Source organism: Condylura cristata, unplaced genomic scaffold (genome assembly GCF_000260355.1).
Source record: "Condylura cristata isolate star-nosed mole 26May11 unplaced genomic scaffold, ConCri1.0 scaffold00020, whole genome shotgun sequence".
Taxonomy (NCBI): Eukaryota; Metazoa; Chordata; class Mammalia; order Eulipotyphla; family Talpidae; genus Condylura; species Condylura cristata.
Window position 1 is genome coordinate 22,884,866 of NW_004567121.1, and position 12,384 is coordinate 22,897,249.

At 40.3% G+C, this 12,384-nt stretch overlaps 1 protein-coding gene across 3 annotated transcripts in view; it reads right to left on the reverse strand.

Annotated features, from left to right (window-relative positions):
* Positions 1-12,384, reverse strand: part of LTBP1 (latent transforming growth factor beta binding protein 1) — a 278,103-nt gene that overhangs the window by 55,195 nt on the left and 210,524 nt on the right. For all 3 annotated transcript variants that reach the window (XM_012727629.1, XM_012727631.1, XM_012727630.1), the window contains 2 exons: positions 9,961-10,083; positions 6,151-6,276 (listed from right to left, as the gene is read on the reverse strand). In XM_012727629.1, coding sequence (XP_012583083.1) covers positions 6,151-6,276; positions 9,961-10,083 — 249 coding nt within the window. The remainder of the gene's footprint in view (positions 1-6,150; positions 6,277-9,960; positions 10,084-12,384) is intronic.

The following is a 12,384-nucleotide window of genomic DNA, read 5'->3' on the forward strand; positions in this document are numbered from 1 at the left end:
AAATCTTTAAAAAAAAATTCTCAATCACAAAAGTGGAGTATTTGAGTAAGTAAGTTCTCATTATGAATAATCCCATGCTACTCAGAAAGAGTTCTTCAGATACTTATGGAAAATACTCTGAGCTCCAACTGCATATTTCTCCTATTACAATTACTCAGAAAAGAAAATATCTGTGAAATGTACGTTCTGTATTTTTATACGGTATGAGTTTTTTCTAATGTACTACTATGTTGTCTGAATACACTCACAGCCATTAGGTTTATCTTTAAATTAATAGTTCTATATTTGTACACCTGATTTCCCCCTAAAAAGCACCATCTTATTCTAACTTTGAAATCTCACTGCATTTTCTCTTTTCGTATTCTTCCTCTTAGAGATGCTGCCAGTGGAGACTGGGAGAAAGCCTAAGCACATGCCAAACATATCAAACCCCAGATTCATCTTTTTTGACACTTAGACCCCAGAGGCAGCACAACAGCAGCCAAAAAATTCCCATTTTTTTCACAACTCTAATTTTTCTCTTTCTATATTCAAATAGAAGGCCAAGAAAGATCAGTTATGAAACCACAGAAAACAGAGAGTGGCCCTCAGAAATAAAAAGCCCAGGGCTCAAGGGCAAACACACAGTGTTAGCCTTCAGCTTATTGGCAATTGATAACGTGGAACAATTTACAGCTCAAAGCACTTTGAGGGTGAGTGGGGGAAAGTCAGCCACATGGAACTCTGCAGGAAATAAATGAGGAATTAAAGCAAATTATACAAAATGCAGTAGTATACTATATACATTTTAGGCTTAACAATGGATAGCGTCGTTCACTTACATCTATACCTGAACTGTGAATTACCAGGTAATTCAATTCAGTGATGCTAAGTAAGCTGCCTCTATGTTAACACATTTTGCAAGCAATGATATAAAAACAAAGATGCTAAATGCTCCCTTTTAGTTGCCTATAAGTTAACAAAACAAAAGACAATAAAAAGGGGAACAGCTAAGAAGCGTCTAAACACTAACAAATCACATTCTAGGGATCAACCTCCATTCTAAGTTGATCTTCCTAATACACCGGCACCCTTAACTCTCACAACCCCAGGTAGGTGCTATTATCACCCTCACTTTGCACATGGGAGAGTTGACCTACATGGGCTTTAATGGGGCTGAAGCAAAAGGTCAAGTCCATCTGCCACAGGAGACCAGCCTATGGCTTGACTGCTGCTGCCCCAGTAATCAATAGGGTGCATGTTGGAGAGGCAAATCTGCAACTCACAGGAAAGTCATCCCAGAAGAGCACAACACCCTCCCATTCTGAGTTTGCTTACTACCTGGTAGATCAGGATGGGTTACACACCCATCTCCTCATCCTTTCATTCACCCAACAGGCAACACTGTGCTCTAACTAGTTATTCTCAAGATCTCAGTCTAATTCAATCCATCTTGGAGTCTGGTCATGGGATCTGATCATTAACAAGACAAAGTAGAGCATGGTGGTAAAAAAAATAAATAAAAAAGCAAAGAAAGGGGAACAGCCAGTACTGATGGGTAAGTGAAAGTGAGAAAGGGTTTTCAGGAAAGGCATCCACAGAGAACAAGACATTTGAATAAAGACCTATAGTGGGTGAGAAGACAATCTCTACTCCTTATTATAATAAATTCCTTATCGGAAAGCTGCTTATTGCATGCAAAATCATACCGATTAATACTACACCCATCTGCAGTTTTGTCATGAAGATTAAATGGGAAACAGGGACAGTGCACTTCGCACAGTGCCTGGCACACGAGGAATGCTATTGTCTTACTGAAGTCACAAATCAGTTATACGGCTCCCCGACTCTGCTCACCCTGGGAGCCCAAGAAAGCACCCGGTATTCTACTAGTCAGATGCCTAACAAGTGATTGATTCTGGAAACAGCACAGCAACAGCCTCTAAGATGAATCAAGAGCATGGGTCACTGGCATGAGACCACTCACAGCGGGAGGCAGGTGTCCAACACCCAGGTGGTGAGTGGGGTGGGCTGCGGGAGAGGGGCATGTGCCTGTTCAGAGACTCCACTCTAGCCACCTCATGTCCACCTGGCTGCAAGTGTTTACTTTTCTTCTGTGAATGGATAATTTTCCATAACTCTGAGGTTTTTAAAGTTCTAAAAAAATGTTGAGATAAAGAAGATAATCAAGCAATGCATGGAAAACCTGTATTCCAGGCCTGAATGCAGCTTAGTCCAGCAAATTTTCCTTAGCTCTCTCTCTAATGATTTAAACATCCATTGTCACTCATTTCTGCAGAAGCACATTCGCAGGAGGAACGAGTGTGAAGAACAGTAGCCTTCAGAGTAAGAAGCCACTTCCTTACATGGAATGTGCTATGATCTATTTTCTTTTTACACCTGGAAGAAAAAGGATCCAATTGCTAACCTAAATTCTCTCTTTAGAAAGTAAACACTCAAGCTGTACTCTCTTACGACACTGTTCAGTTTCAGACCCATAAAAGTACTAAAAAACAAAGTTCTGTGGGTCAAGCAGCCAGATACAACAGACTATTGTTTCAAGGTGCTTCGGGGACCTACCTGGCTGAACCATACTCAAAATATTTTCTCTTTGGTGGGAGATAACACAATTCCACCTCCACGCCCCAAACCACCAATTGCCTGGAAGCATTGTCAGCAATGGCCTTACACTTTCCTTCCACGCTGATCACAGAGAATATACTTAAATGCCTGAAAACAAAACCACACTTATTCCGAATTCACTGCTAGTTCTTTGATTTGGCAAAAGTTGCCTTTACTGTATTTTTTGGCTTTCAATGAACACAAAATCGGGCTAAGCATTTGAACCCAACTTTTCATTCTTTCTGTTATCACTGTTCTCGATAAATATCAAGAATCTTCCCAGCCTAACCACTTACATTTGTTATGGTTCTCCTTTCAAATGAGTTACAAAGAAATGGTTTATAGTAGGTGTCGGAAAAGGTTATGGGATTGGAGTCTCCTGTCTAACAACATAACTTGATTCTTTGACTATGTGGACCATAAACCTATAGGATTCACAGTTCAGTAGATTAAGAAGTCTCCTTCCAACCTTGTGGTTCTTAATTTTTGCTAATCATGGAATTGTTTTGAAACTCAGAGTAGATGCTAATAATCACATACTCAAGTTTAAGGTACAACTGTGAGAAGTAAGAAACAACGGAACATTCAGGGGAAGAAAATACAGGAGTGGAATATATAGAATTAAAATGATAAGGTTTTGAGTTTTTCCTATCTGATGAAAAATGGGCAATGCCAAAAATATATCTACCTGATTTAAAAAAATTGACTATTTCTCAGAGAAGTTTTAGGTTCCCAGTAAAATTACTCTCCACCAACAGTCTACCTCCTTATCACGCAGGACCCTACACAGACATTCCCAAGGCAAGTACCACTTACATTTGGGTTTGCTCTTGGTAGAATTCTGTCTGATTTATCATCCCCTTGTCTGGACAAGAGAATTCATGTTGGCAACCAGGAGAAAGTGGGCTCTCAGCAGGCCCCCTCATCCCTCTTGTTCATTTGCTGAGCAAGTTTCCAAACACATTTATCACAGGTGGATGATCAGTTTGAAAAAGGCACATGCTCAGATGCCAAATGCCCACCTTTTTCATATGACAAAGGCAGAATGGCCAGTTCTGACCACCCTAGTCTCTTAATTCCTTGCTGCAGCCCTCAGATTCCTGTTTTGGTGTTCTTTTTTTCTTTTCATTTTGGCACAGAAGAACCATGGTATAGGTGAGAGGTGCAGTGGGTGAGAGGATTCACTAGAGACAGAGTGGGGAGCAGAACATGTGGATCTACTGAAATATGCCGCTGAGGGGAGCAGCTGGTGAGACAGGAGAGGTTCTGCTGTGCCATGTGTGTCAGCTCCCTGGCTGGGGATGGAATCAGACCACAGCATGACAGCACTGAAACTTAACCCCCAGGCCACTAGGGAGGCCCCCTCAGATCCTAGGATTAACATGGCTTCAGCTGCTTTAAAGAAGTGGGTAGATGTGTGTGAAGTAGCCACTCCTCGGGGGTGATTCCAGTGCTTGGTACATCTGCCCCACAGCTAAATCCCCATCACCTCAGTAGGCTTCACCCTATACTACAGCCAGGGGCAGGATGAGAACACAGCTACTGCTGCACACGTCAAGCCATGTCCCACAACATGAGCTCTGGTCAGGTTAATCCCATAAATAAGGAAAGCACTGCAGAGCTTATTCTAGAAAGAGACCAGCATAACTAATAATCTCCAATTGTTAGCAAGATGTTGAATTCTAATACTGTATATCAGCACAATAATCTAAATTACCCACTGTATTCTTTGCAGGATTATCGAGTGTCAAGAAAAACAACACTTAGTCCATACCAAGTTTCAAAGACAGCTAAGCGCAGTAGTTCACAAAGCAGTAGATAAACACATTTTAAAATTCAAGTCTTTACCAATTACTAACAAAATCAGAATCGCAAGCAAATTAATAGTGACACTCAAAATGCAGAACTTGATTAATATGCTATAGAACCTGAAAAATCACTAAGTACAAAAGAATAAAAGTGACCATCTTTAAGCTGGTTTATTCTGGAACACAGGTGAGCAGTTGAGGTCACCGGAGCTTTTTGTTGTTGTTTAACCCAGTTTTGCACGGCAGTTAGTACCCAAACCACTTTTCAGTGAAGGAAACGCTGATCCATGATTCCGAGCCAGCTGAAGAAGCAAGCTATACCCAGAAAGCAAGCTATACTCCAGTCTGCCTGCTGGAGACTGTCCCACCTGCGACTCAGAGGGGCTGCACGCCTGGGGACGGGACGCCTTCTCCCGAAGAACACAAACATTCAAGTACTGTCTTGTCTTGATGTAAAACTTGAACCTCTAAAACATGGAGGTTTTTTTTTTTTGTATTCTTAATTCTTTTTTTTAAAAAATAATATAATAGTTTATTTTTACATCATTTTGTGCATTTTTCCTTCTCAGTTGTACTCCCTGTGAACTTCCCATCACCATATCACCCATGTGCCATCACCATAGTCCAGTGCATTTCCTCCCCACACTGTTTTTGATCCCATTCCCCACTCCACCCCGATAAAGTGTCTCTGGTATATAGCTGTTCACAATGATTATTATTTTCTTGCCTGGTCTGTTATAACATGGAGTCTTTTTAGTGAGTAGTTTTCCTCTCTCTCCCAACTTTTGATCTCTTCCAAACCCCTCCATCTGCTAGTTCCAGTCCTCCTTTGCATGCTCTCTCCTTCAGGAGCCAGATCTGGCATCAATGCTATGTCTGCTCAGGATCCTGTATGTTATGAGTTCAGCGATTTCTCCCAGTATAGTCACTGACTCAGGATGAATGTGGTACCTTCTCCTTAGCAGGGCTCCACTGTGGTGGGAGCACTTCCTGCTTGTGCTACTTTTTAGGCATGTTATCGGGGTCGTTGATAGAGCCAGGCAGAGCCTTCAATTCACTTCTTCAAAATATAGTTAGGTTTTGCTAGCCTACATTCCCAATCAGAACTGAAAGGAGGGTTCTGGGACTATTCTCAGTTTAATTAGTCCTCAAGTTACCAAACTATAACAAATCATTATGAACATAAACGTTATGAACATAACCACCGCTGTATCATTACAAAACACAAAGGTTGCAAATGGGAAATGAGGAGTGTTATCTCAACAATTTACAACTCAGTTTGCTTGGGGGGTAATAAACACAACAGGTGAGAAAGCACACTGCTGAGAGAAAGGCCTATCAGAGGCCTGACTGTCAAATTTCTGTTGACAATGGTGCAAAGAAACCAAGACTTAAGTTTTACAATGGTCTAGAAGATCTACACAAAGCACAGTCACAATAGGCATATGCTACTGTTACAGTTTTCCTGTAGGTCTCCCACGTGTCCCCAAAGTCACCCAATTCTTGATTCATTCAGTACCAATAGCAAAATCTCTGTATTTCACCACCATAAAGTCAGGTTATCATATTTGTAAATCCCCTGAGCTATGATTTCAGTAGGAATCATTTTCATGAATACAAACTGTGAGGTCTGAAATGAGGAGTGTCCCTGAGTGTCCTAGAGTCTCTGTTTAAAACAGAAAGCCGCCCCTCCTCTGCCTTATCTCACAAGGACTGTCTGACCTCTCATGGGTTATCTTACCTTCACACGTACGGCCATCTGCAGAGATCGAGAAACCCTGTTCGCAGATACAGTGGAAAGAACCTTCTGTGTTTAGACACTCTCCGTGAGGCCCGCAGAGTCCCGTCTGTTCACATTCATTAACATCTGGAATGAGGAGAGTTCCAAATACTTGAAAAAAAAGTCTTTTATCTCCTATGACATCAGACATACAGTAAGTAAAATCTGAAATGCTTTGTGAGAACTCTCAATGTTAATTCGGACTCCGAGTGCAACATACTACTAGAGAACTATGCTTGGCTACCACAACATTTCTCAGTTGTGCTCTATCTCTAGAGTTACAGAGTGACTGGCTTAAGAGTCTCCTTGTTAACTGGGGTCATAACTATCACAGGCCCTCAGTTTCATCCTAGCGGTGGCCTCACATGTCATTTCTCTATCTTCCAGAAGCCTGCTAGCTAGTGCCTCCTTGATCTCTTCCTAAGTAGGTTCCTCAATACAGCCTCTTGGAAGCTCATCTTTAATACAACTAAACACTTACTGAAAGCTTCCTGCAAGCAGGTTGGGCAGGATGGAGTCCATATCCTGACACAGTTACTAACAAAACAGGAGAGGCAGGAACCAACATGAACCTTGTGAAGCTGAATGGGAACGTAAAAAGATACAGATAATGAGCCCCGGCCCACCTAGTACCCTCTGGAACTGCCCAGCCATCAGCCCTAGAGTCTTCTCAGAAAGATCACCCTCAGCTCTGCATCCAGCTTGCCCTGGGCCCCTTTTTTGCCATGCTGCTCTCATTGTGCAACACAAGTTCTGACAATATCATTGACTCGTTCACCTTTTCATAAGAATCCTGAGCTCCTTCCCCTTCCATCTGCCACAGAATTGAGTATAGCTGGCTTACTCATTGCTGAATCAAAGTAAGAAACCAAGTAGGTTTCTTCATAGTTTAATAATCGTCCCAGTTGTGCAAGTGTCACTAATGTTAAAATATTTCAAGGCAGAGGAATAAATCATTTCTCAATATGATTTCACTCTGCATTCAATTCCTCACTTAAATACAATCTGGTTGTTTTCTATGTTTGCTCTCTACTTACTGATCATTCCTTAGACTGATAAAAGACTTTTTCGAACTCTAGCCTCTTATCTTTTAGTTCCACTATTTCTTTCCAACCTGATTTCTAAAATTACCTTTATCCAGGCAGCAGGATGCCACAAAGTTCCACTAGTCTTGGGATCAAGTCCAAGACCTACATCCATCTCGCCGTGCCCTAAAGGTGATCTGGAATCCGTGCCCTACTTCATCCTATGCCTCAATGTGGCTCTTTAAAAGCTGCCTGCTTGGCAACCTCACACGGGGAATAATGCGCATAAGTGTCAGAAGTAACTGATTAACAAATAATTATCTAGAAAGTCTGATGACAGGAACAGAAGACAAATTCCCAGACTCTTTTCCAGGAAACCACTAAGAAAGAACAACATGAATATCTGGATCTAGAGAAACATATGCATTCAATTTGGGTTGCACTTACTGCGGCATTTCTAAACCATGCTGCTAAGAACTCAGCTGAAAGCCAGACTATATTTAAGTTGGGTTTCTTTCATGGGTCCGAGGTACCACAGAAAATCACAATTTGGCACGTGTATGTCAGAACGTGAAACCCAAGTGTGCTTGGAATCACCAACCCACACTGCCACATTCTCAAAGAGGTGATTCACAATGGCTTTCCAGGCTGTCAGGGTGTCAATGTTAGTCTTGCAGCAGAAAAAGGCTCAAGCACACCTCCAGATGCAATGCCTTACTGGATATGAACTATCTTCATCCTGAACGTGAAACTACCTTCAGAGTGTGCGGTGAGGTTTAAAGTGTGTCCCTATCACATGTTTTTATTTAAGAATGTCTGGTAGCGGCTACCACTGCCACCAATGACCTTTTCTCATCGGACAGGCTGCAATCTACACTTACATACAGAATACTGGCCATGGCTGGGGCTGTTAGAGAGCAGCACTCTCTTAACTGTAAGCAGAGTGAAAATCACATGGTTGCCCTCCAAGGACACAGTAAAATTAGTTGAGTGTACCCACCCCTACAGACAGCCTCTCAATGGAGAAGGCAGATGATGGAGAAGATTCATTGACAATATTCTTTGAATGGCTGGTACTGACACCTATCCAGTGATGCTTTTCATCATTTGTTTGCACTTAAAATTTCAGGCAGGCATATTGAGTGAGTCTGGGACACAGGAGTCACCAGTGTGATAGGGAATAAAGTCCATTTAACAGTGATTGATAGTAAAACATATGTCTGGAATAATCACACATCTGAGAGTTGTCAAATCACAAATTCGAATGTAATGTACTGTGAAGAGATAGCAGCACAATTAATAATCAGATGACTAAATTAACTTCATGTTATCTAACTCTTGAACTTTGTTATAAATTTACAATATGAAATCATGGTCCGGTTAGTCAAGATTTGGTTTTGCCTCTAAACAGTCAAAAAGCTGTGCCAAGAGTAATTAGAAATCACCACTTTGAAGTAAAAAAAAAGTGTAATGAAAATAGCAGGGTTTTTTTGTGGGGGGGGAAGGGGGGTGTTGCATCTCTTAGTATTTATACATAGGTTAAGATTCATATTTTGCCAGGATATAAAAGCCTTAAAATGGAAACATGTTCAATAAACTTATAATTCAATTCTTCCTTATTGCATTAAATCTAAGCACATTTTAATTTCTATGATAGAATAAATGAATTTATGTTCACCTTATTTCATCACAATGGCAAATAAATTATATCACTAGGCACACACATCAGTATACTTAAAATTTGGAATTCGTAGGAATTGATTTTAAAGGACCCTAGACAAAGGCCTGACTTTTTGTTTTGCATCTCAGTGACACACAGCGGGGTGTGGACAGTCACAGCAGCAGAGAAGATGAGAACAGTCTGGTTCCACCTCTTAGTGAGCAGATGCCAACTTCCCCTTCTTTGGGACATGTGGGAGGAGAAAGCACTTAGACACCTGGTTTCTTTTAATTTCCACACCAACAATGATTCAATGTGTAATACTGGGAAAAACCATATTTTTTTCTTTTGGCTATAAACATAGGAATAATTACTGGAGTAACACAGGGAAGAGACAGGGTGATACTGGATTCAAAAAGCTCTACCACTTAATAAAAAGGATAACTTCTCTGGATATACAGTGATCAGGAAATGCTACTTCTTAAATTCTGTGAGAATTAAATGAAGTAGCTACAGAACTGGGCACACTGGTGTTCAGTTAAGGCTATAGAGATCGGAGCTGTGTTCTTATTAGTAGTAAGTCTACTGTGGTGGTGTTTGGCAGATTAAATTGTGACAGCTTGAAAAATATAAAACAAGGTCCTCTCTAATATTAACCATGAGATTTTTTTTTTTTAGGAATAGATCAAGTTGGACACTGGCTAAAAGCAGAGACTAGGAAAAAGTAAGTATCAGCTATGGGGCAGTATGACGTAGTTCCACGAAGGGTAGAAAAACAAAACAAAACAATAATGTAGAATCAAATACCCAGGTTGACCCATGAAAGGACTGGCAAACTCTAGGGGATTTCAGTTACCACATGAAACACACAAATCCAGAACACAGTTCCAAACACATGAGCCTCAGTTAACATGCTGCCAGCAAGGCAAGAACTTCCTGTACTTGATACAAACCCAAGAGAGATAGTTCAAGGATACAAACTGGCATGGCTTGCTGTTTACTAGTGGTAAAGCCACAGATCACCTTAGGAAGCAGCACAAGAAGTGAAGAGCTATGAAAATTATGAGTTTGAAAAGAGAAAATTACCTTGACACCCTTTATGGTCGTTTAGCTGGAATCCGTCTGGACAGGTGCAATCATATGAGCCTTCAGTGTTAATGCAGTCTCCTCCCTGGCAAACACTCTTGTCTTCCAAGCATTCGTTGATATCTACAAGTCAATTTTTATTTATTATTTTTCTTGAAGCAACACTGGGTTACAGCACCGCCTGTGATTTCAAGGCACAGAAACACAACTCCTGAGTGCTACGGCCCCTTCCTCACCCCCACAGGCTGCCCTCATTCCTCAGTGATGCCCCACCATCTGCTACACCCCCTCCCCACTGAGCTGTGTCCTCCCCTCTCCAACTGGGTGCCTCAGTCCTGCAATCAGATTTCTAGGGCTGCTGGTGACAGACCAATTTTTAAAAGTTAAAAGACTAAACTGTATCTGAGAAAATTTGACATTTTCTACAGCTTTACATAGAAACATCACACCAAGGTACATTGGACATATTTTTTTTTCTTTACATTTTACATGATTTTCAATAGATGTGGGCTTTTTAATTTTGGATTTTTTTAAAAATGGAAAACTTAGATGGGATTTTTAGCTTTGAACAATGTTTAGAGTTCTAGCAACACATGAAATTAACTAGACGAGGAAAAGTCAAAACACTAATTTACTTGGTGATGTAGCTTGTAATGACAGAATAAAAACACTCTTTAAATAAACATTGTTAAGAATATCTGGAGCATCTACCTATACAAAACACTGCATCAGATGCTATAGGAAAAATGTTCAACTGTCCTGCGTGATCCCTGCTCCCTAAGAGAAATATTTGTTTAAAAAGATAAACTGCATTAACAAAAATAAGTACATAAAATATTGCTTTAGTAGTCCAAAACAATTTAACTTAAAGATTGCCCAAAACATAATTATTCATCAAAAGGATAATACCAACTTCACGTGTCATATGAAGACAAAGGAGAGACATTCTAAAGGTCAAAGGCAGCTTCGTGTAACAGAGGGGATTTACTGGGAGTCCTTACAGAGGGTGGAATGTGGAGGGAAGAAGAGGGGCTTTGCAGGGAAGGGATTCAGCAAGATCAAAGCCCCCTTGAAGTCACTTACTCAGCAGCTGTCACAAGCAGGTTTGATGTTGCCAGAATTGTTTAATGTATATATTTATAGCATATGTGCAGCCAAAAATGGTTTGCATAACCAATAATGAATTTTGACTGTGAGCATGTGCGACAATTAATGGTCCCTCACTGCATGAATGTAGGCCGATCTTTCATGAGGGCTGTTTATTACCACACTGACTTCTAGTCAGAGCTCATTATTCCAAACACACTCCATGAGCCCTTCTCTTCTGTTGTCTGTGTGGGATTTAAATTATTAGCATGGAAGAAAGCTAAGGAACAAAGTCTTCTTTGTTTTCTCAGAATTTGGCATATTATGGCATTTTTTTGTGAAAATAAAAAAAATTATTATTTCTGCTAAAATACATGAGAGGTTCCAGGAAGAAGTGAATTTGGAGACTGTTACAGTCTCTTGTTCTCTTCTCCGTCTAGCTAAACATAGGCACACCAAATTGAATTTTCCTCATACAAGCCAATCAGCCAACTAACTGGGACATTCATGTGACAAATAAGAGCCTATTTAAATGCCTTCAAATTTCATTCTTTCAAAATAAAAACAAGTTATGATGTTCACCCAGATTTAAAATGCCTCAAACTACCGATCCTGAAATGAAAAATACAGCTAATGTGACTGTCCCAACTAACGAGGGCTATTTTTTAGTGTGTTTTTCACAACTTTGCTGAAGTATAATTTATATGGCCAATAACTGGCTAATTTGGAGTTTCACAAATTTTGTCCAATGTAGAAAACCCTTGTGATCACCTCCACATGAAGACACAGGAATTTCTGTATCTATATCCAGGTTCCATCATTGGATTCTTAAGTCCTTGTAAAAGCAATCATTTTATTGAAGGAAACAGATACAGCTTTGTAAGACAGTTATCCTATGGGAACAAAGCTTGGTGGTATTTTTCTCCAACCCTTACAATCTGACACTTTTCCAATCTTACTATCCAAGCTCCATTCCTATTAACCTGATGCCATTCCTGTTAACAAACACCACAACAAGGCATTGTAACAACCACAGTACACAATTAAAATAGATAAAAGTGTGGAGAAATAAATGTCTCCTGCAAATGTTTCATTCAGTAGTTAACTGACCCACGGTCCATCAAGATTTCTAAAAGTGGAAGTTAATTTAATTGGGAGCAGTCTTTTAAATATAAATTCTGTGAAAAGAGTTCAAGTCCCAACTCTATTAATTGAATTGATCTGGAAAAGTTTGTCAGATGGGACTAAACTAAATCCTAGCCTATTGTTTAGGAATCTTTGCCATAAAACATCTACTAAACAAACAAACTGGACCAATACCAAAGAGAGAAAGAGAGA